Source organism: Ambystoma mexicanum, chromosome 5q, assembly GCF_040938575.1.
Source record: "Ambystoma mexicanum isolate Mex_15411 chromosome 5q, UKY_AmexF1_1, whole genome shotgun sequence".
In the NCBI taxonomy this organism is placed as follows: Eukaryota; Metazoa; Chordata; class Amphibia; order Caudata; family Ambystomatidae; genus Ambystoma; species Ambystoma mexicanum.
The window spans coordinates 1349375843-1349401025 of NC_090933.1; the positions used below are offsets into that span (position 1 = coordinate 1349375843).

At 50.6% G+C, this 25183-nt stretch overlaps 1 protein-coding gene across 3 annotated transcripts in view; it reads right to left on the minus strand.

Moving 5' to 3' along the window:
* The window catches only part of LOC138498132 (lymphocyte antigen 6E-like), a 1052795-nt gene that overhangs the window by 23475 nt on the left and 1004137 nt on the right, over window positions 1–25183 (minus strand). For all 3 annotated transcript variants that reach the window (XM_069622002.1, XM_069622004.1, XM_069622003.1), the window contains exon 3: window positions 252–443. In XM_069622002.1, coding sequence (XP_069478103.1) covers window positions 253–443 — 191 coding nt within the window. In that variant the 3' untranslated portion in view covers window position 252. The remainder of the gene's footprint in view (window positions 1–251; window positions 444–25183) is intronic.

Sequence of the window (25183 nt, forward strand, 5' to 3'; positions counted from 1 at the left end):
CTACAATGAGCAGGAGATTGCTTACTTCCGATATCAGGGGGACCCCTATTTGCTGTGAGACGCGCAGGTGCCGGCAGTGGCACCCCATGATCGCCATGCCTCCGCCCCCGCCCGGCAGGAGATGGGGGGCAGGGATTCTGAGCAGGATGGGTGCTGGTCACTGTGAGACTCACAGCTGTAGATCTGATTGTCCGGCGTGTGCCCTATTGCCATCAGTGAGAGTGGAGCCGGCCCTGCCATCCCATCCTTACCTTATAGGCCGGCCCTGAGCAGGAGGGCGCAGGCCCCCGCTGCCAGGGTGAGCATGGTGTAGCTGGCCCTTGCACTGGTCGATCCATTGCACAGGTCTGTGCTGCAGCACTTGGTAGAAGTCGTGACACCTTCCGCCGTGATCGTGCTTTCCGTACATGTCTCTTTGCAGCCCCTGCCGTAGGATGATTCTCCTGTAAATGAAGACATGAAGGGTTAAACGGTGAGTGCTTGCAGACTCCATGGATCTCAGCCCTCTTTGTCGCAAAGAAGCGCAGAAACTTAGACTTTCATGTCAGACGATGCCATGGGCCTGATATACACGGATGTTTTCAACTGGACATTCCCATTTAAGCACATCTTTGCAAATCAGGCCCCAAATCTCTATCACAGAATGTATTTCAGGGGTTTCCCTTTCCTGCCCCCACCACTTCTCCTGTTTCTGTGCATTTTCTTGCATAATTTGAGAGAGGAAAGCTCCCCATGTGCCCTCATTGTGTAAGGATGAGATCGGAGAGGGAACCCATTCAGACAGATCTGTGGAGGCCACAGAGTCTAAATGCTGGCATCCAGGCACTTGCTGATAAGTTTCTTTAACTGATGAATTGGATTGTTTATCAAAATAGTGGATACAAAGTTTTAAACCTGCACTTTTACACCTTATGTTGTACTGTTAAAGATATAATGCTTTTTTGTATTCACATGAAGAAGCAGGAATACATGGTTTCAAAATGCTGCCATAATTACACATTGTGGAACATGTTGAGAATGATAGCTCCTAGTAACTGGGATGTGGCATGTTAGCACTTTATGAACCTTAGGGCATCTACGTGCATGAGTTCCTTTGCACTCCACGTATTTTCTTGAAGTGCAGAAAAGCAAATAGTTTCTAGTTTTACATAAATCAACAGTGGCGACTGGTGAATTTTGAAAGTGGGAGAGGTGGGGGATATTTTCTCAAAATAGTGCAAGCAAACACAGCGGGAGAGCCCATAACTCATCTTTAGGAGAACCTGCTGGACCTCCAGCCAAGAAATCAGTAAAAGATAAATAGGGTAACATCAGGGTGCATTTCACGGTGCAGTTTTTGGGAGAAGTGGACACCAATCCAGGCAGTTCTATACAGAACACTGGAAATATAACAGCACTTAACTAAGATGCCAGGTCACCAGCGGTACAAAGGGGCATCGTGCCACAGGGAATCAGATGTGCCCCAGTCCTAGCACTGGAGGCATACTAAACAATTCCCAGTCTAGAAGTGTGGGGACTGCGGCATGAATTTATAAAGGTCTTTTAATCTTGTATTTATCTGTGAATTGGTTTGTAAAACCTTATGCCATTACACATAAAAAATCACAATAAACAGCAATGTTAAAACATCTCCAGAACATTAATAAAAGAAAAAAAGGAAAAGAAGCGAAAAGAAAGTGATTCACAAAATCATCATAATTAGAAAACCGCTGAAATAATTTGAGTAAGAATTGAGCACCGCATTGTTACTAAAGACATTATAGAGTTGAGCTGAAAATAATATTATGCCATAATTAGGGTCTCCCCCATATTATCATGAATCATTTTGATTTCTTACAACAGCTAGTATCAACGAATTTTGATTTATCTCCAAAAGAGATGATCCCAGAACATTTTCTTGTCAAGCGTGACCTAGTCACACAAACTGCTCCAAATAACAGCATCTGAGCAGGCGAGTAGCCTCCTTCCCAAAGGAGGTGTGTGCAAGTTTCTTGGGTCGTTGAAGGCTTGCATAGATGACAAGTTCTATCGAGACGAGGGATACCTCTACGCGAACCCACAGCTTCAAGCGTAAATAAAAGATTCAAGCAGAAGCGCATGAATGTCTGACAGACTTTCTTATCTGGGAAAATAACTAAGGGGGTAATTCAGAGAATTTAGCGCACAAGTGGCGCATGCGGCTGGTGCACAGAGTGCGCGTGTGAAGGTCTGCGCCAGCCGTGTGCACCAAAACCCATGTTAGCGCACAGCGTATTCATGGATACTAACATCCATAACCAGCCGTGGGGCAGAGTGGCGCAGCGACCCTGCAGCAGCACCAGTTACGCCCCAACCCCGCCCTGTGCGCCAAAAACATTTCACAAATCCCCTACATGGCGCAAAGACCAGTGGACCAGCATACAGCCCCCCAACCACAAAAACGCATGGAAAACTACCAGCGCACCCCTCCGAATACACGTACCATGCTCGCTCCAGCGACAACACGTGGAAAACTCCCCGTGCACCCCTCGGAATACAAGTACCCGGCCTGCGCTAGCAAAAACACGTGGAAAACTCCCTGTGCACCCCTCAGAATACATGTACCACGCTCGCGCCAGTGAAAACACGTGGAAAACTCCCCATGCACCCCTCGGAATACACATACCCCACCCGCGCTAGCGAAAACACGTGGAAAACTCCCCCCGCACCCCTCGGAATACGCGTACCAAGCTAGCACCCGCAAAAATGCGTGGAAAACTCCCCGCGCACCCTTTGGAATACATGTACCCTGCCCGCGCTAGCGAAGACGCGTGTGAAAGTCCACACGCACCCCCGGAATAAACATACCTGGCCCGCGCTAGCAAAATCACGTGTGAAAGTCCACGCGCACCCCCGGTATACACGTACCCCGCCCGCGCTAGTGAAAACACATGTGAAAGTCCACGGGCACCCCCAGAATACAAGTACCCCGCTCACGCTAGCGAAATCGTGTGTGAAAGTCCATGCGCACCCCCGGAATACACGTACCCTAAGTCCACCCTGTGTTGCGGCCTGCCTGCGGGCCATGCCCAAGGGTAATGGGCTGCCTGCGGGCCATGCCCAAGGGTGATGGGCTGCCTGCGGGGCATGGCCAGGGGTGATGGGCTGACTGCGGGCCATGGGGAGGGTGGATGGGCTGCCTATGTGTATTCCGGGGGTGCTCATGGACTTTCACATGAATTTTCGCTAGCGCGGGCAGGGTACGTGTATTCCGGTGGTGCGCGTGGACTTTCACACAGTGTGTGCACTCATGGGTGTGCCCCCCTCCCCATGCCCCGCAGGAAGCCCATCACCCCAGACCATGTCCCACAGGCAGCCCATCACCCCACACCATGCCCCACAGGCAGCCCACATGGCACCATGCACTCGGGAGCACGGACACATGACCCCCACCCACCCCCATTGACGGCACCTGCCAGCAGGTCACCTGCCAGCAGGCCCCAAGTCATGTCCCCCCACACCCCCCAACCACCCTCATTGATGGGCACCTGCCAGCAGGTCCCGACTCATGTCCCCCCACACCCCCCACCCCCATTGACGGGCACCTGCCAGCAGGCCCCGACTCATGTCCCGACTCATGTCCCCCCACACCCCCCACCCACCCCCATTGACGGGCACCTGCCAGCAGGTCACCTGCCAACAGGACCCGACTCATCTCCCGACTCATGTCCCCCCACACCTCCCACCCACCCCCATCGACGGGCACCTGCCAGCAGGCCCCGACTCATTTCCCTCCACACCCCCCACCCACCCCCATTGACGGGCACCTGCCAGCAGGACCCGACTCATGTGCCCCCACCCCCCACCCACCCCCATTGACGGGCACCTGCCAGCAGGCCCGACTCATGTCCCCCCACAGCCCCCACCCACCCCCATTGATGGGCACCTGCCAGCAGGCCCCGACTCATGTCCCCCCACACCCACCCCCATTGACGGGCACCTGCCAGCATGCCCTGACACATGGCCCACCAAACAACATGTCCTAACAAAACAGACCCATGTCCCTAATGCCAACCCAAATCCCCCTTGCCCCCCAGTACAAGCATGCAAACATCCACAGCACCCACTCCCAACTTACCCATGCCATGACAGTCTTAAAAGAACCACCGTGCCCATGCATAAATGCACAACAGAGCCACACAGTGGCAACACATGACTGAGGCAATGTTCGTTGAGACATGCACAAAACCAATGAGAGTACACAAGACCAATCATGAAGTTAGAATCCATGTAAAACATAATGAAATAAAGAAAATCGAACTTGAAAATCAATAAACAATGACAAAAACCAAAAACCAAAAAAAAGGAAACCCAATGAAAAACAAAAAGCAACATCATTTAAAAAAAAATAAGTGGTCCATCGCCAATGTCAATAAGAAATAAATAATCAAAAAAAAAGAAAACCATTGAGCCATGGGAACTTTGAAAAAGAAAGTATGTACAAGTCTTCAACTATTTACAATCAAAGTCCAGAGGGACCATGATCCAAAAACAAATGAAACCTACAAAAAAGTCCTATGAATAAAAAAACTATATACATGAAGTGGAGCAAAGTCCATTAACTCCAAAATAAAAGAAAAAACAAAGGAAACTAACACTAAAGAACTATGTACAAGGCGGCGGGCAAGTCCAACGGCTCACTTGTTGATGTTCCGGGCCAGGGCATCATCGAATTCCATGTCGATGGCCCGGAGGCGTGCCTCTTCCCTGGCCTCGAGGTCTCGCAGGGATGTAGTCATGGCCTCCTCCAACTCCCTGCCAGTCACTCAGCCCGCCTCAATGCCCTGCGCATGGAGTTCTCCGCCCTGACCATAGTGAGCCGTGACTCCTCCGTCCGCCGCCGCTTTGCATCTATCCGCTAGCCCAACCGCTGCCACATGGAAGACACCCCAATCCAGAATCCTCCTGCCCTCCGGCCGATTCCTGCCCCTGTGATGTTGAAGGCCCAGAGCCATCATCGCTCCCACCCTGAGCCTGCTGCTGCCATGCATGTTCCCTGCTTGTCGATGCCTGCACGTCCTCCTCTTGCTGGGTCCAGTTTTTGGGGTGGCCACCCCTGCTGGACCTCCGACTCCCGACTGTGGCAGGGATGTGTCCTCCACCAGCCTGGCCGCTGGATCAGGGGCAGCTCCACAGGGTGCCCAGGTGATACTTGGGCAGGAAGATGGCATGGAGGATGACTGGCGCATAGGGGGGTTCAGTTGAGTAGGGGGTCATAGAAGATCCAGCACACGGAGGAACCCAGCCTTGGTGACCTGTCCTAGTATGCCGACACGCTCAGTGAGGTATTCGAAAGGACGTGCATTGTCCTCATGAGAACCCTGTACGTCACCCCAGCTAGAACAGGCTCAACCCGGTCCCGGATTGCCACGTCCGCAGGGAGAGGAAGGTCAGCTGTTGTTCACGCATTCCCTCCCTGAAAACGGGTCTGGACGAAGGCATCCCTGCTGGTGTGGGATGATGCAGTCACAGGATCGGGGACAGGATTACACACAGGCACCTCCGCGGCGGCCTGTGCTGCCTCCTGTCCCTGCCCCTGGACTGCACCACTAGCACCACTAGCACCAGTGGAATGCCTTCCACGGCTTCCTCCTCAACCAAACTCCCCACCAACCTGGATGACTCTGTGATATCATTCTCCATAGTCCCCTGTGGGGGCTTAGCTGCCCCTACTGCTGCCGAGGAGTCCACCTGCAACCTCCGCCTCTTGGACCTTCCCTCGGCAGCTCCGGCCATGGACGCGGCACCAGAATCCTCACTCCCGGAAGAGATGACAACGTGGGAGGAGAGCTGGGCCTTGTGTCTCCAGCTGGAGGTGGGATCCCTGCCTCTGTGGTCCACAGCATAGTCTCTGCCATCTTCATCAGTTGAATCTGTAGACAGGGAGAGACAGAACACAGGCATCAGGGCATTGTACAATGGTTGGATACACATGTGACAGTTGCACATGAGTGGCAGTGTCAAACTTCACAGATGCCATCACACTCCCCAACACTCATATCATTTGAACCCACACACATGCAGAAATTGACAGGAATCATGCAGCAGGCAGCAGCATCCATACGCAACACACCAACATGAACATCCAAAGGTTGGCATGACGTCACAAGCAACATGTGGAGTGCCGAACACATGCACACACGCCAACAGACAGACATGCATCCGTACATCTCCACTACCTGCCACAGTGAAATCATCGGCAACTATGTCACATCTGCCAATCGGTTTCATATATGTCCGTGTCACATGCATTCATGTTGTATCATTGTCGCACACGTGCAACCCACACATGCACATGTATTCTGTGCACATACATGAAGGTATAACCAGCATCCATGTGTCACACCCCAACCATGCAATAGTACATACACAGAAATACCAACATGTGTGCATCTCTGCATACAGTTGTGCATCATGCTTTGGAACACATACACCATTGATGTGCATCACTCATGACAGGACTCACATGCAGCACGGTCATGTCCCTGCACATACACATCCATACATGGCCCTTTTGAGACATATGTCCAAGCTGCACACTGCATACACACCTCAACATGCACTGCGTCCAATAAGTACGCATGGACACTTACTGCTCGACTCCGGACCACTCTCTCTCTCGAAGACCTGGCGGTGAAGCGCTGAGTTAATACGTTTCAGGACCCTCATGTCGTTAATGGTAAGGTGGACCCGGCGCCTCACTGCATGCGCTGCTTCCAAGAGGCGCCGGGCCTTCCGGAAGGTCCTGGACCTGAAGTCCTCCCAGCGCTTACAGACGTGTTGTATGTCGCGGATTGCCTCCCCCTCCGCATTGATGGCAACCACAATGCCCAGCTAGATCCTCTCCCGTCCATCCTTGTCGGCGCGTCTTCTTCCATAGAGGGCATCATAATGCCCAGGACTTGCTCCACCAGGATGCCAACCTCTCCTGCTGAGAACTTGGCAGCCCTCTGTCTCTCTGGCTGGGGGTTGCAGTGGTGTCTGATAGTGTTTCCCGCGACATGACAACCCCCGAGGCAGGTGTGGGTGGGCAACTGGGTCCTGGGGCTGGGCTGTGGAGCGATGGTACAGCAATCGGAAGTCTTCTGTTCCAGCAGGGGTGGTCACAGCAATTGGACCCCTGCAGATGGCTGATGTGCAGACGCCAAATGGCAGGGCACATGGCCAGCAGGCAGGCAGCAGCAGGTGGCAGGTGGGAGTCTACTTAGGGGCTTGGCGGGCAGATTAATGGCCTTCTGGGCAGCAGCGTGGTCTTCTGTGTGTTGTCGCATGGCCAGCTTGATATGAAGTGATTTGGCACATGAAAAAAACAGCACGTCAGCGTGTAATTTGAGGAAAGGCCTTTAGCGCGTAAGTGCGTATGTGACATAACACGTACAGGCGTTTCCCTCAGCACGGGTGCATCCGCACGTGCAAAAAAATCACGTTGTGTGTGGATGCGTGTCATTAGAGGAAAGGGCCTTAGAGCGTAAGTGATGTTACGCGCGTGGGTGTTGCCTTCAGCATGGGTTAAAGGTGAGCGCGGGCCAGCAGTCCACTGTACGTGCTGTTCGTGGAGACCGACGCGTGTGTTTACTCTGCTGGAATCACACGCGATTACTTCACAGCGTCTGAAGTCCGTACCTCTTCTTTTGATGGGGTGTCGCCTACGCGCACAAGCGTGTGTCGTTTTTTTTTTCCCACACAAGGAGACGGTGAGTCGCGTACCCTATTTTTCCCACTGTGGTTCCCCCTGTGCATGCTTACCGTTTTCGAGGTCATAGTAGCCCGCATGTTCCACTCGTATGTGTTTTTTGTGTTCCTGGGTGCCACACCGTACTGCTAATTCACGCACGTGGACTACCAGGGTCGTAAGCACAATTTGTTTTTCCTTTCCAATTTCTTGTTGCTATATTTTTTGATTTTTTTTGTTGGGGTGCCTGAGCGTTGCGTGACCCGTCTTTTTTCCCCAGGGGTCACAGACAGCCTTGCAGGGGTACTGGGGTACCTATTCCATCATGTATCCTGCCCCCTTCTAGCCAATTGCCCAGGACAATTGTTGAGTCAACCTCCCATAGCCTATTTTCCATCAGTGCCATGGTTGGGAGGCCACCAAAGGCTAAGGGTGGCAAAGTTGGGTGTCCTCCCAGGGCTGGGCATTGTCGGGCATGTGGGCGCAGAGACCAGGGAGGACAGGGAGTCCAGGGTGCCGGGGTGGCTACAGGGGGGGGAAGAAGCAGGGGTGCTGATCTGAGACGGGATGCCCAGCCACGTGCTGATGCAGACATGCCACCACCCCCTGTGGCTCCTGGTGATGCAGCGGTTGCATCACAACCTGGCCCCCACATCACCCAACAGCAAATTACATCTGCTGTCACGGGCCCACCGGTGGTGGTAACTGCAGGTGCAGCTGTGGCTCCCTCCACCCGGGCTCTGGGTCAGGCAGCGCATGTTGCGTTGTGTGACGAGGACTCCCAGGACGATTTCCATCTTGTCCGGAGGTTGGGTTCATGTGTGTCCACTGTGGCTGTGACTGAGGCACATGTATCTGGGGCAGTTATAACATCTGCTGCCCCAAGCAGCCGGGTGGTGGTAACTGCATGTGCAGATGCAGTCAACACCACCCCGGCAGTGAGTCAGACCCAAGCCAGACCTTCTGTTCTCATACCAACACCCACTGCCTTGGTCCAGTCCACCAGCGCCACTGCCCCCACTGATCAGGGCCACATTGCCCACTCAGGGTCAGTACCACCGGCCAAAAGGAGGAAGTGTGCTCCTGCACAAGAGGCTGGGACCCCAGACACCGCTCTGGCCTCCTTCACGTCAAGGAAGAAAAGAAGCCTTTCTGCAAGCAGGAACTGGACTTCCTTGTGGACTACGTGTTGGAACACCAACACAATATGCTTGTGGGCCCACAGTGCCATACAACGCATCACCAGCGTTGGGTCCACTGGCAGCATGTTGCGGATGGTGTGACATCTATGGGATTCAAGGTGCGCACAGCTCAGGACTGCTACAAGCACTGGAATGACCTCAGACGCAGTGCTAAGCAAAAGCGTGCCTCCAATTACTCCATGTCTCTGGTGACTGGTGGTGGGCCACCACCAGAGGAGGATGAACTCACTCAGCATGAGGAGATCGCTTCAGAGTTCATCCCGGAAGAACAAATCCGTGGAGAGAGGATGGATTATGATGCATCCTCTGGTGAGTATTGATGCGTGTAACTCAATGACATGTGTGTTTGGCTTGTGTGACCCGCCCAGCTACAAGTTGGCTCTTTCCTATCTTCAATCTCCCTCTGACCTCTCGGCCTCAATTCACAAAGAGCACCTGGCAGCTCTTGACTACTGCATTATCAGTTTTTTGTACGAGTTCCGGTGCTATGCTGATGACAAGCAACTCATTTCCTGGCTGCCCTTGGCCACCTCTTGTCCCTCCCTTATTTCCGATAGCCTCATTGCCATTTGCTTTTCGTGTACTACCGATGGTTTCTGTCTGAATGCCAGCAAGACTGGCATCCTCCTCATCGATACACCTTCGCCATCCTTTGCCATCAATCTCTGGCCAGCACCACTTGGCCCTCCTCCTGCCTCCACCTGCAAGGCCAAGAACCTCAGAGTCACCTTTTATTCAACACATTCCTTTTTAACACACATTTGTGATGTATCTTGAGATGGATTAACTTCTTGCTTTGCATCCTCAAGGGTACTGTGCCTTTCCTAACATTCTCCTACATGCTCACAGTCTGTCAAGCTTTGGTTTACTCAAGGTTGGGGTACTGTGACAGTCTCTTTCAATATTCGACCTGCCTCCACACTCCACCCTCCATCACTAATCCAGTACAGGACTGCAAGACTTGTCCTTGGCCTCAAGCCCTGGGATCCTACCTTTCCAGCTCTGTAACCCCTTCATTGGCTACCAGTGGATGCAAGGAGGATACTTCAGACCCTCTGCATTGTGCACAAGGATTTTTTGGGACTGGGTACAAAATACCTTCAACAATCCCTCTACCAATTCCTCCCCCCTTGAGTCCTTTGCTCCTCTACCCCACACTCCCTCAAGGTCAGTCGTTAATTGAATAAATAAGGTAGGATCAGATCTGTGTGTACAGCTGGGAGCTCAGTTTTGAACAGCCAACTGGCCACGTTGAGACTTGAGGACAAATATATCTGCTTCTGGAAGCACCTCAACACCTTCCTACTTGCTCCTGCATTAGCCCCTCTTCTACCCAGCCGAACAGTTTCCTCTGTTGGCACTGTGCCCCTGCACACACTCTGTCCATCAGATCAGGTACCTGCTCACCCTGCCTCCCTGCTGCACTGCCTACAGGCCTCCCATATCAATAGGTCCAGTGTGTGTACCCATACAGTCCAGCACTCTTCGTCTGCACTCATCAGGTTTGCCCTGTCCAAATCATCTTGCACTTGCCACTTGCTGGCTGCACTGCCACTTTTTGAATGGCTAGTCTATCATTGGACTTTATTTTCCTTCTTTGGTCTCCTCTGTTTGGCACATTCCCCTTCTGCCCCTTCCTGGGTCTTCAACCCGTTATCCCTTCTCCATGCGCTTGCGTGTTCTCAATGTCACTGTGCCCAGTATGATAGTTGTTTTGAATTCCTTTTCTCCCTTGTTCCCCTCCCTTTGCTTGTTTGAGCTCTGAGCCACTTGTGTGCGGGTGCAATCTTGATGAGATGTCATATCATGTCATACACATCCTTTGTCCTTGGTGCAGTGTGTCTCCCTCTGACTGTGCTCATGGCAGTGGCTCCCCATGCACATATGTGCACAACCATGTTCCATGTGCATTCCATGTATGCCCCCAGGTGTCCTTGACCACCTGCTTATTGTAGTATTTGTCCAGGATGAGCCAAGTGCCATCTCATTTGGACAGCCATGTCATGCTCACTGTAGGTCTGTGTATCATCATGCACGACTTTAGGCTGTGCACATCTGTATCATGCACATGGCTCCCCCTGTTACAGGCCCACGGCCTCTTTTCAACTGGTGTTGTCTTCTACATGCATGCATGTACTATGGATGGTTCCTCATCCATCATGTCCATCATGTCATTCCTCCATCATGTCCACTTCTCATTGGCTGTAGTGACATTTGAATGACGAAATGCAATAGACACACGCCTACACTGTCGGGCAATGCACAGTTCTGTGTGGAACATGTCATTGCCATGCAGTGCCTCCCTGCTATTGGCCAGAGGGTGGGTGTTTCACGGAAACCATGCTACCTGGTGCATGCCAGTTGCACATGATGGCTGCAATTGCATTACACTGCCATCATGTTTGAATATTGTCATCACTACGTACGTGTTGATGTTGTAAGTTGAGGGGCTACACGTGCACTGCACCGCACACACCCACTCCTGTGCCAAGTTAAGCCCTTCAACATGCAATCATGATGTTGCTGTTTGATGTTGACCTGACATGTATGTACCCATGTCCCTCCTTTCACAGTATGGAAAGGCACTAGCGTAAGTGCCTCCTATGACACATGTACTGTGCATAGTTGATGGTAGTTGAGTGCTGCATATGAACATGCATGTTACATGTATCATTGGGTGTTTGGTCAGATTTCTAGCTGTGTCTATTTGTGTGTTCACACATGATTATGCTAGGTGCCAACTATTTGCTCCCATCTCTCATGTTGGCATTGGATATATGCCTGCTAGAGGTTGTGTGTGATGCAGGTGATGTGCAACATGCAATACATGTGTTGCCTTCACATTTTGCACAAATCCTTTTCTGCTTTTGGGATGGCCTTGCATTACAATGCCACTGGATGCATGTTGGGGTTTCATTATTTGGCTGTCAATGTTGTGAACTGTATGTGTGTGGTATGTGCTACTGACATGCGTGTCCTTGTTTCTTTTCTTTATGTTGCAGGTGATGACGCACTGGCGGCAGAGGATGAAGATGTCATCCCAGACACGGTGGTCAGTTCACATGACCAACCAAGCACCAGTGGTGGTCGTGGGGTGGCAGCCCACGAGAACCAACAGGTGCTCCAGGCCATTGTGTCCAGAGCTGACTGTGTCAGGCTCTGATGTATCCTCCGACCACTATGTTGAGCCGCATCTGCATCATGACGTGTCGTCGCCGGTAAGTAATCCTGTATTGGATGATCTTCTGTCTGCGACACCTGCAGTAGGGGGCCAGGCAAGGTTGGAATGTCTGCCTGTGGTGGTTACGGTGCAGGGTCACACTCGACACCAGTTGGACATGTTCCTGGGACATCAGGTCGAGGGAGGGATGCAGTCCTGCAGCCGTGGTCAGCACCAACCCAGCAAGGACCACAGCTCCTTGGGCCCAGCAGGTGTGGTGTCCGGCAACGCGGTGGCCCTGTGCCACCGGGGTCAACTGAGTGGGAGCGTTGCACGAGTGCCATAGCACAGCAACAGGGGGGAGCAGTTGAGATGATTGCTCAAGGTATGGAAAGTGTGGCCCATTCCATCCTCCCCTCTGTAAGGCAAATGGTGCTCCAGCAGTGGGCTATGCAGTCCATGTGCTGCTCACTCAGGCTGGGCATGGTGGCGTCTGACAGGGTGCGCTGGGCTGAAATGGTGGCTCTGCGTGAAACACTTAATGCTCAAGCAGAGGCACACCGTGAGGCCCAGAGGGTGGAACACCAAGCCCTCCGATCTGCTCTAGCTGACCTCATGATGGAGGAGAGTACGCAGACAAAAGACAGGATGGTACAGCTTGAAAGAACCATCTCGGCTGAACTCCATGCAAGCCGGGAGTCACTCTGTTTATCATGTGAGGCCATTCAGGCAGAACTCTGTTTCACACGTCTTTCCCTGCAGGAGGAAGCACGTGTGACACGTGAGGTAATGCATGCTGACCTCAGTCTTATTGCCAGCCAGGACCTGGCTTACCAGACCCGCATGCTTGCTGCCATTGAGGGGCAAGTCGTGGCTAGGCGTGGTGAGTCAACTGCGCCACGTCCACCTTCTGATTTCCATCCAGAGGGTGACGATGACAACCTATCTACCACATAGGTCGGGCCGTGCAGGCGCTGAGCCCAGTGAGGTTTTTTTAATTTTTTTATCTCAACATCTACACATGTGGGTGTTGAGCTGCACCCTGTATCTCCCCCCTCTTGAGTGCCCTCCCCACCCCCAGGTTATATATGGGAATTTTAGATGTTCTTTCTGCAAGTTCTCCAAAATAAAATTCCAGCAGTTTTTTTTTCTACAAATATTTTTGATTTTTCATCCAAATTGTATGGTTTTTGGTAAGTATGTTATCTTTTTATTTTCATTTTTCATTTTATTTTTTTTCCTCTATTTTGTTGTTCTTTTACAATGATTTGACTTTGTTTGCTTTTAATTTTTTCTGGTTTTCTTAATTTTTCTTATTTTCTTTTTCTTTCTTTCATAACTCTTTTAATTTTTTTATTTCAATTGATTATTTGATTTTATTAGTATTTTCTTTGAATTATTATTTTTTTGCAATTTTATTTTGTCTGTTGTGCATAGTTTAGTTTAGTTTAGTTTAGTTAGTTTATTTATAGAGCGCGACCGAACCCTCGGGTAGCTGGGCGCATAATCATATGGACAACATAGTTACATATCGTTCTGCACAGCAGGAAAAGTACATACATTCAATGGTGCAGACAAATGGTGAAGTAAAAAAATAAGCAAAGAATACAATTGAAAATAGTGGATCGGGTTACATGGTGATCCATTTCACGGTATAGTTAAGACCTAGGATGCGCAAGTAAGTAGCACCGTGTTTAGGCAGAGAGCCATGATTTCACCATGGCTCTGAATGGCCAAAAGGAAGCTTCCGATCTGATTGCAAGAGGGAGGGTGTTCCAACATTGAGCTGCCAGAGCCGGGAAACTGGAACCTCCTGCTGTTTTTAGGTTGAATTTAGGGACCTTGAGTTGGTGCAAGTAGGGAGTTCTAGTGGGTCTAGAAGTGCTGTGTCTAGCGAATTTGTGGGATAGGTATCGCGGGGCAGTCAGTGAGAGGCATTTGTGTGTAGTGACAGGAGTTCTTAGCTTGATTCTGTCTCGAATCGGGAGCCAGTGGACTTCTTTGCTAGCCGTGGAGATGTGTGCCTTGCGCGGGAGGTTAAGAGCACATCTTAAGCCATTGTTTTGGAGGATCTGGAGTCTGTCTAGATTTTTGGAGGCAGTACCTAGAAAGAGTGTGTTACAATAGTCTAATTTAGACAAAATCAATGCTCTGGATAAGGTGAGGCAGCTGGAGGATGATAGAAAAGGTCTACAGGCATTGATAAGTTTGTTGGTATATGTGGTAGAAGATATCGTGGCATTTATTTGTTTTTTCAACGATAGGGTGGAGTCGAGGTACACGCCTAATGTTTTGACCTCTTTGGAGACTTTTATGATGTTGCCATCAATGGTGAAGGATTTGTACCTAGAATCTAATTTATTGAGGCGGGCCTGGGAGCCTACGATGAGCAGTTTCGTCTTATCGTCATTAAGGCAGAGACTGTGTGTGGCCATCCAGGCTTGGATTTCTAGGTAGATTTCGTTAAGCTTTGCAACATCTTCTTCGTAGCAGCCAGTGAGTATGATGAGGACCTGGGTGTCGTCTGCATAATTAGTGTAGCTGACACCCAGTTCGTCAAGACGGTCGAAGAGAAGCTTTGTGAAGATGTTGTAAAGTGTGGGTGAGATGCAGGAGCCTTGGGGAACTCCGCATTGGATTGCGATAGGGTCAGCAGCCGCTGAAGGGGCGAAGACCCTACTCGATCTGTCAGACAGAAATGACTGAATCCAATTGGTGGCATTCTTTGAGAATGCGGCAGCCGAGGAAAGGTGTTGTGTAAGGATCTGGTGGTCAACCAGGTCGAAGGCCGCAGAGAGATCCAACAGGAGCAGGATGGCCAAGTTGCCCTTGTCTTTGGCTTCATCCATTTGGATTTTTAGATCCAGGAGGGAAGTTTTGGTTCCGTGCCTGGGTCTAAAGCCGGATTGTCGCAGGCCTAAGAGGTTATTGTCTTCCAAATGTTGTTGTATTTGGAAGTAGGCGACTCTGTCTAGTATTTTGAGGAGTAAAGGGACTGTGGTGATGGGTCTGTAATTCGTAGGGGTGTTAGGGTCAAGGTTGGGCTTTTTGCGGAGGGGGAGGACCCACGCTTCTTTGAGGTTATTAGGGACTACTGAGTTCTTGAAGGAAGAATTGATCCGTGAGGTGATGAGGGGAGCTAGATCTTTAGCTCCATCTTTGATGACAGAGGCGGGACATAAGTCACCTTTACAATTGGATGGTTTAAGATTAGCGATTATCTTAACTACTCCTTGTTCAGTGACTTAGGAGAAATGCAAAGGGGGGCAGTTGGGAGTGGTGTGGTCATTTTTGCTATTGAGGATATCTTTGGCGACCAAGTTGGCTTTTTTGGCTTCTATCTTTGCTTGAAGCAAGGCAATTTTGTTAGAGAGAGCAAGTTGGATATTACTGCACCATGCCTTGTCTTTGGTGCAGTCCTCTGAGGGTGGCAGTGGCGATTCAAGTTCTCTTAGTGTGGAGAATAATTCTTTCGTGCCAGATTTGGCGTTGTGTATTCTTGTGTTATAAATCTCTTTTTTGGCGTTTAAGATAGCAGATTTATAGGTAGAGGCAGCTGTAGTGAGGTTGTCTTAAGTGGATGGAGAAGGAGCTTTTCTCCTTTTCTCCTTCTCATACATGTAACAGTGTGGTGCTTTGTGGCATCGGAAGGCACCCACTGTGTGTTCCAGCTGGGCCCATTCAGGCTTGTCTTGTGTATGTGTTTTGCTTGGAGTCCTGACACATATGCTACTCCTGCTTCCCTTTTCCATGGGCTCGCAAGGATGGCTCGGTGTAACAGCATATCACACATGGGCATTGGGCTACCGTCATATATGTGGCTAGCCTGCAGTTCTACTTGTGTGTACACCCCTAGTGGGCATTCCAGATGGTTTCTCCAATGCATGTCTTCACTTCACTTTGGTGAGTATTATGCTGACTGTGCATTTCATCATGTTGCTTGAGATGTTTGTTATGTATTGACTGTCTGTTAATGCACTTACTGCTGTAGCTGGTACCATGCACCCTTTGGCTGTGTACAACACACTGATGGTGGGAGGGGTCCATGTGATTTGGACAGTTTCCCACCAGTGATTTTGATATGCCAAACGAAGGCTGCACGCTGAGTTACCCCTGTCACCACGCATTTCTACCACCCATTCCTTGTTAGCACCACTTTGGCCATTTTCCAGCCCTGGCTGGTGTTTGGATGTGCCATTTGAGTTATGACTGCATTGTTCGTGATTTGAATTTCCTGTTTGTGTCCTGGACCTGCTCCCCCCTCCCACTGTTTGCACTTGGCCCTTGTGACAATCGACAATCCGGCCAACCAGGATGCTTGAGCCTGCCACCACTACCAAAAGCCCACAAAGGTGGCCCTGTCCAGACCTGTCCATCAGCCTTCTGAGTCACTTGATTTTCCCCTGTTTCCCCTGCCCTTGCCAGTGTCCCTCTGTCTCCCCCCCTTCATCATCACATCCCATACTCTTCTGCACCGTCTAGTTTCCCTCTGCCCCCTGTGTGTGCTTTCTTTCCCCATCTTCCCCAGTAGGCATTTTGACCTTGGCCCCCTCCTCCCTTCTCTCCTCCCTTTCACTCTCCACCACCCTTTACCCTCCTCCTTGTACTCTGTCTGTCATTTTCCACCACTACCCCAATTGCCATCAGCCATGGTGATACGTAGGCACTTGTTCTTTGCAGACATTTGCCCTTCCACACCCCACCTTCAACATTTTAAGTACCATTTTGCCACTTACTTTTATCATTAGTCCCTCCACCACTGATTACAGGTCAGCTGTTCCCCCTTTCCCTTCTGTGTTTCTTCTCCCCCTCTCCAGCACTATCTAGATTCTTTGTGGACCTACCACAGTTTGTCACTTATTTTGTTACTCTCCTCACCTCTTCCATCCTCTTCCCTCACTCAGCTCATTCTTCTTCGATTGTGACCTGGTATGTGCCAGGCCTATGTGCACTCCGCAGGGGTTGGAGTTTAGGTGAAAAATGTGGCCACAAGCTGGGTACGGGCTGCCTCGCCACATGCCCTTTCCCCTCCTATGCGCAGCGGCCATGCGTGTGGTTGGCGATGTGGGGGCACCACCATGTCCACCGGTACGCCATGCTGTGTTGCAACGTTGTGCAGGGCACATTCTGCCACAATGATCCTGCACACTACTGGGGGTGCATATAGTAGCTGTCCATCAGAGCGGTCAAGGGAGCGTGACTCGAGCACTCCGAATGTGCGCTCCACTATGGCTCTGGTTGCAATATGGGCTGCGTTGTATCTTACCTGGGGTGGTGTGGTGGGGTTCCGCATGGGCGTCATCATGTAGGTGCTCAGAGGATAGGCACTGTCCCCTGGTAAGGTGATAATGGTTGTCATTAGTTGGGCTTGTGTATTTGTCTGTGTGTGACATGTATGCATGTGCACAGGCATTTGTACTCACCTAAGAGCCATGTGTCACCATGCTTCCCATCTTCCAGGGCCCGGCTCAGGGCAGACATTCTGAATATGAAACTATCATACGTGGGCCCAGGATAGTTTGCATAGACGGAGGTGATGATTCCCTTGGCATCACATACCACCTGCACGTTGATGGAATACCAGTGCTTGCGGTTTCGATAGATATGCTCAGTGGCCCTAGGTGGACGTAGGGCCACATGGGTGCAATCTATGGCACCAAGCACTTTGGGGAAGTGTGCCACCCTGTAGAAGTCCAGGACCACGGCCTGCCTTTCTGCAGGTGTTCTGGGCATGTATATGTGCCTGAGGACTGACGGGCGCGCAATGATGATTGCCAACACCTGGTGTAGGCAACGTGACTGTGTGAGACGCCCCCCACTATGCCAGTTGTCTGCTGAAATGACGCAGTACATTGAGCACCTTCTCCAAGGGGCTCAATGCTTGGGAGCACAGGGTGGGTGATGTGAGTTCATCCTCCCACTCCCTGACCAGCTCTAGTATGATATGAGGTGGAAACCTATACCTGCCATAGACCTGGTCATCAGGCATCCCAAAAAGGCTGGTCCTGGGCAAAACAATGTGGGGCCTGGCTATTCTCCTCCTCCTGCGGTTTCCCACAATCACTGCTGCAAGCTTGTTTGTTGTTTGCGCGCACTTTTATGCTGCACAGGGGCGCTTCCGCCTGCTTTCGTGTGGTGGACGTAATTGTGCGTGTTTTGACGTGTGTGGGTTTTCCCTATTCGATTCCATGAATACGTGTAGTTCGCGTGCGTGTGGGCGTTCCTTGTACTTCCCAGTGGTATTTCCCCAGTTACGCCTTTATTTTCACAGGTTGTTCCCCATTCCAAGTGTTCCGCCCATTGTTCCACTCCCTTTTTGATGTATGTGCTGACGTTGTGTGCTTTCGCGCACAGCGTTCGGGATGTGGAAGTGTCGTGTGTGCCGGTCAGCGGCACGTGCGGATTTGGCGCACATCCAGGGAAATACAGGCGCAGGGCCTTCTATGAATCGCACGCAGGTTTTTTCACACTTGCGCCAGCTTGCACCAGTAATTCCGGCACACATTTATTCCATGAATTACCCCCTAAATATGCAAATTATCCATGGTAGCAGCCATGAGAGGTTGTAGAAAATGTGAAAGCAGGGAGGTGGTGTTCAAATGGGGCGATGAGTGCCAGGTCGTAGTTAATTAAGGCCAATTAAATGAAGAGGTTGTTTGTTGGTACCAGGTTTAAGAGAGGATCGGATCTGATCTTGGCCTGGTGGGTTGCCAGTCAAGCCTCAACTTGGGAGGTGGGGCTGGGAATGGATGGGGAGTAAAGATATTGAAATGCAGGGAATAGAGTGGACGAACGGAGATGTTAATCGCGAGGTTCATAGGATGAAGGAGAAAGAGAGAAACGTATGATTGAGGGATGTGTCTTAAACATTGGTCAGAATGCTGTGGAGAAAAGTCGGAGAGAGTGGTCAGAGAGGGTCAAATCCAAGCTGGCAGTTGCAGGAAGTTTTAAGCAGATTCATGGCAGCCGTGAGAGCAACAAGGGCTTCAGTGGGAAGAGAGTCGAGAAAGACATCAACATCAGGGAGGGTGAAGTTTAAGGGGAATGTGGCAGAGGTGCTGGGCTGTAGGCCCTATAAATTATTTTCTGATGTTTGTTAATCTGCTTAGAATCACATACTGTGCATAGTCCGACATCCAGTGGTCACTGCAGAGTATTGCATTTTGTTTTTCGTAGTCGAAAAGGGGACGTCGACAAGGCGTGTCTGTAATACTATCCCTATAGTGACGTGCGATGTACCCACAATCCCTCACGCATCGAGGTTCCTCAGATTATTTTTTTACGCCCAGATATTGGTCGCCTTTACGCGTAGCTCCTCGAGAGACATTGCTAATTCTTTTCCTCGACCTTTGGTCGTTTAATTATTAATATACATTAAACAGATCCTCCCTCGACGTAGCTGTGAAGAGAAAGATCTTCGACGGAGGAGACGAGACGGAGGAGATCCTTCAGCGCTGCCGAACACGTGGCCTGGCCTCGCCAGCCAAAAGACAGTAGGGAGAGTGGGGTCGTGGGACATTTCTTGTTTCTCTCTGAGAATGCCTTTCGCTTTCCCCTTCCTTTCCCTTGGGGTCGTTACCACAGATAAATATTTCCTCAGCTATGGAGAGGACGCCCTTTAGGTTTTGCCCGCGCTGCAAGGGCAAGTTTACCTGGAAAGACAAGCATAAACGGTGTAACCGTTGCTTGCCCCTCGACCACAAAGAAGACGGCTGCGCGGCTTGTCAGCTCCTCAAGCCTAAGACTTTAAAAGACCGCAGGGCCAAGAGGTGGGTGGCCTGTGCTATGTCGAGGTCTGGTTCCTCACCCGCCGCCTCCGCTGCCGAAAGTGACAAGGAATGTGGTAACCCGACCTCCGATTCGGAAGTTGTAGACCTCTCTAAGGAGCGCTGGAGCTCCTCGTCGTTTGTCCCCGGCCCCGACAAGCTCGGCTCACGCCCTGCTTATGGGGATGAACACCCCGGCGACACTGACGCACAGAAATCACACTCCCATAAACACACAACCCACGGCTCTTTTTCGTCAAAGACGAAGAAACCATCAGCGCCTAAGGAGACGCAGTCCCTATCGGCGGCCTCCTCAGACCGTAAGGGTCTTAAGCCCCACTCACAACCGCAGCCACGACCAGCGACTGGGCTTCCTACAGATAAGGGCGCTACCCCCAAATCATCAGACGTAGCGCACCAGCAGATAGCGCCCGTCACCGTAGTAACATCGAGACCAGAGCCCTCCACAGACAAGCTAGTCGTCGAGAGCCTGGCGAGAATCGTTTCCACCGATAGCCAGAGGCGGACGGCGAAAGATGCGTCAAACGCCACTCAGAACGCTAAAGAGACGCCGAAAAGGCCTGAAGGAAGGCAGGAACTGCCCCCTTCATCCAGAGGGACTCCTAGTTTACCGGAAGGCTTTTCTGATGGCAAAGGAAACCTTTCTTCGACGCTTTGGGATAGGTAAAAGCGGTTTCAGGCCGAATATCCTAGCTTCCCCCCCCCTTGACCACTCAGGGGTACCTCATGAAACCCTGGAGAGACTCCATTTCTGTATGGAGAAGATGGAGAGGTTTATGGAAACCCAAAACCTACCACCACCCAAAAGGGCAAGAGAGGGACCACAGAAGGACCCCAGGGCAAAATTTCCCAGGCTGTTTAATCCCTCCCAGCAGGACATAGATGTAGATGACCTCACTGAAGAGGACCACCACTTTCAGGAGGACGATGATTTTTTGGGCAATGAGGAGGAGCAAATCCTAGAGGAGGAGGGTTTCGAGAATAATCCAGACATGGGTGAAGGGGGCTTCGGAGAAGACCCAGAGGAAGGTCCTTCACACCCCTGGCAGTCCCCATCAGCGTATTCGGACCCTGATGCCCTAAACCTGTCCCCTGCCAAAGACTCGCCTATTAGGAACATGTCTCCTATAGACGATCAGCCTACATTTAATGCACTATTGCGTAAGGTAGCAGCACATTTCGAATTAGACACTGGGGATATTTCTCCTGACATCGACTTTGTGGAGAAAGTCATCAAGGAGAAACCCCCTGTCAGCCAAACCATTCCCCTCCTCGCATCAGTAAAGAGGCGAATTATCCCTTCACTGTCCTCTCCCGCATTGGTCAGAGGGGTCAACCCGAGGGTTGAAAAACTTTTCAGTCCCTCTCCTTCAGACCCGTTGTACGTCAGGGGCCATTCTGTACCAGACTCCCTAGTGGTGACAAATACAAGAAAGAGAGCAGGGGTCCGGCTGTCAACCAGCGAGGCACCACCAGACAGGAGGGTAAAAAATTGTACGCCCTAGGGAAAAGGATCACAGCCTCCGCTGCTTTTTCCGCAAGGATTGCAAACAACAACTCCTTACTAGCAAGTTACGCAGATGCACAGTGGAGCAAGCTACGTAAGGATGCTGAAGAGGCACCAGAACCCCTCCGTACACGCCTTCTGGCCACGATTACTGAAGGGACTCTAGTCAACCAAAGCATTGTAAAGAACACTCTGGATGCTGCAGAAATGGCGGCCCGTTCCCTAGTTCAACGATTACTCCTCAAACGCCATGTCTGGCTGCGTAATTCAGGGTTTAAACCTGAGACACAAGCATCTCTAATCAACAGGCCTATAGAAGATGCCAACATCTTTGGGAAGGTGGTTGACGAGGCACTAGAAACGGCTAAGTAGGAGTTTGACACCATCAAAACCCTAGACCAGATTTCTAGGCCCCCTAACAAATGTGGCTATGGCAATAGGTGCTTTTTTCGAGGCCAACGCCAACAACAAAATCAGCAGCAGCAATACTCTGCAAACAACTGGTCCTCTAACCAAGGTACCAGTGGACAATACAACCAGAGAGGTCAACGCCGTGGCAAGGGGAGAGGTCGGGGTTCCACACCTAGAGACTCCCAAGCCACCAACACTAAATGACTCGAAGATTCGGGTCCCCTCCCATGCATCGCCGGTCGGGGGCCGGTTAACATCCTTTCTTCCAGCATGGGAGGGAATAACATCAGACCACTGGGTACTATCAACCATAGCCCGCAGCTACTGTATAGAATTCAACAGTTCCCCAACGTACAGACCCCCAAGGGGACGACACATGACACCGGAACACCTCGCCATCCTTCTCCAAGAAGTGGACCAGCTACTGGAAAAAGGAGCTATAGAGGTCGTGCCTCTATCTCAGGTAACGGAAGGTATTTATTCAGTGTACTTCCTTGTACCCAAAAAGGACTTAACCATGCGCCCTGTATTAGATCTGCGCCCAGCGAACAAATTTGTCAAACCTCAAAAGTTTCGTATGGTGACCTTACAGGAAGTGATCCCCCTGCTATCTCAAGGAGATTACATGACAACACTGGACATGAAAGATGCATACTTTCATATTTTAATGTTGCCAGCGCACAGAAAATACCTCAGGTTCATGATAGAGGGCAAACACTACCAGTTCAGAGTGCTATCCTTCGGCATAGCATCTGCACCAAGGGTATTCACGAAAGTACTGGCAGTGGCAGCGGCCCACCTGCGCAGGTTGTCTATCCCAGTATACCCTTACCTCGACGATTGGTTCATAACAGGGGATTCTTACGAAACATGCTTCGCCAATACCCAAAAGACTGTAGACCTTTTGTTCCAACTGGGCTTCTCCATCAACAAGAAGAAGTCCAGCTTAGACCCCAGCCAGATCAAACAATTCCTAGGGGCTCTAATTCGAACAAAGGACGGCCTCGTCTTCCCCTCCAACGAGAGGGTCCAAAACATGCTGTTTCAGATCCCCCAATATGTGGCAGGTCGAGAGGTGACGGTGCGCACAGCGATGCGCTTGCTAGGAATGATGGCGTCATGTATTTATTTGGTACCTCACGCATGCCTGCGCATGCGCCCAATGTAAGAGTGGCTCAACAGCCAGTGGTGTCAGGCCAGCGGACAATGGGACGATCTAGTGGTGGTCTCGCAGGCCTTGGTTCTCTCGCTACGGTGGTGGACAAAGGAAAACCTGATAATAGGGAAACCCTTTGCCACACCCGTGGTGGAGGCCACTCTAACCACAGACACATCCCTCACAGGATGGGGGGCACACCTATCCCATAAGACTGCTCACGGAGTGTGGATTCCGAGCATAGCATCCAAGCATATAAACTTACTGGAGCTACTGGCCGTGTTCAAGGCACTAAAAGCCTTCCAGGAACACCTACAAGGGAAGACAGTGATGGTCCTTACAGACAGCACCACAGCCATGTACTACATCAACAAGCAGGGGGGCACCCACTCTCCAGGACTGTCCAAGCTGTCCCAGAATATATGGAAGTGGGCTCTCAGACACAACATGTTCCTACTGTCACAACATGCACCAGGGGAACTCAATCTGCTAGCAGACGAACTCAGCAGAGACTTCCCTCTGCCCTCAGAGTACGAAATGCGATTGCACGAAGACATCGTCTTCAATGTCTTCACACAATGGGGATTCCCAGAAATAGACCGGTTCGCAACTCTGGAGAACTCACAATGCCAAGATTACGCCTCTAGGTACCCCCAGAACCAATCCAAGGGGAACGGTCTATCGATTCCATGGTCAGGGAAATTTGTTTACACTTTTCCCCCCGACTCCCCTTCTCAACAAGATTGTGCACAAGATGCACCAGGAACAAGTTACCATGATACTAGTGGCCCCTATGTTGGCCCGGCAGCCATGGTTCGCTCACTTGATGGAGATGTCTCTATCTCCTCCAGTGAAACTTCCCTGCCCGTACAACATGCTGTCACAGGACAAGGGCAGGACACTGCATCCATGCCCTCAGACCATGAATTTAGCAGCCTGGCTCCTGAGATCATAGAATTTGTTGGACATTTACAGCTCCCGCAGAGATGCATGGACATCCTCAGGGAGGCTAGAAAGCCTAACACTCGTCACTGTTATTCTAGCAAGTGGAAGAGATTTGTCATCTGGTGTAGAGGAAGAACCATCAACCCTGTAGACTGCTCTCCCACACAAATTGTTCTGTACCTGACCCATTTATTGGACTCAGGCCTAGTGTTCAATTCTATTAAAGTCCACCTAGCGGCACTTTCTGCATACACCACTTCCCAACTTAAAGTGTCGTGGTGGAAAGTCCCGGTTATCAAAGCCTTCATGGAGGGAGTAAAGAGAATACACCCTCCGATAGCGAACCCAGCTCCCGGCTGGGACCTAAATGTGGTACTTACCAGGCTCATGGGCTCGTCCTTTGAAACCATGCACAAAGCAACTCTTAAGGACCTCACCCTTAAGACTGCTTTCCTAATAGCTATCACCTCCATTAGGAGAGTAAGTGAACTACAGGCTCTTTCTGTTCTAGACCCCTTTGTAACAGTTCACAAAGATAAAGTGGTTCTACGCACACACCCAAGGTTTGCACCGAAATTCATCTCGAAATTCCATGTCAACCAGTCTATAGAACTACCAACGTTCTTTCAAAACCCTTCAAATTTGGGAGAAAAAAGTCTGCATACACTTGATGTGCGCAGAGCTGTCGTGTTTTACATGGAAATAACTAGACCACTAAGAAAGACTAATCAGTTCTTTGTCTCGGTAGCAGCAGGAAGAGAAGGAGATGCAGTTTCAAAGTCCACTATATCTAGATGGATTGTTCAATGCATCATTCTCGGTTACACTCTTGCTAAGAGAGAACTACCCTTCAAGCCAAGAGCACACTCTATACTCGAGGCACTGGGGCATCCATAGTATTCATTGCAAACGTTCCCCTTGAGTCCATTTGCAAAGCGGCAACCTGGAGTTCTGTACATACCTTTACAAAACACTACTGTCTAGATGCACACTCTAGGTCTGACTCCCAGGTGGGACAAGCAGTATTAAGACACGTTTTCTCTACTGTTCCTTCTCACAACTCACCTCCAACTCCGGGTACTGCTCGCTAGTCTATGCACAGCATGTGATTCTAAGCAGATTAACAAACATCAGAAGACATTGCATTACTTACTGTAAAAGCATTTCTGATGGCTGTATCTGCTTAGATTCACATGCGCCCACCCTTCCTTCCCGCGCGGATGGAAGGAACATTGACTTCCTTTTATATCTCTCTTTTCTGTACTCACTCACGTCTAGAAGGCTCCCTCAGGGCAGAAAAAATACAAACAGAGGGACCTCGACGA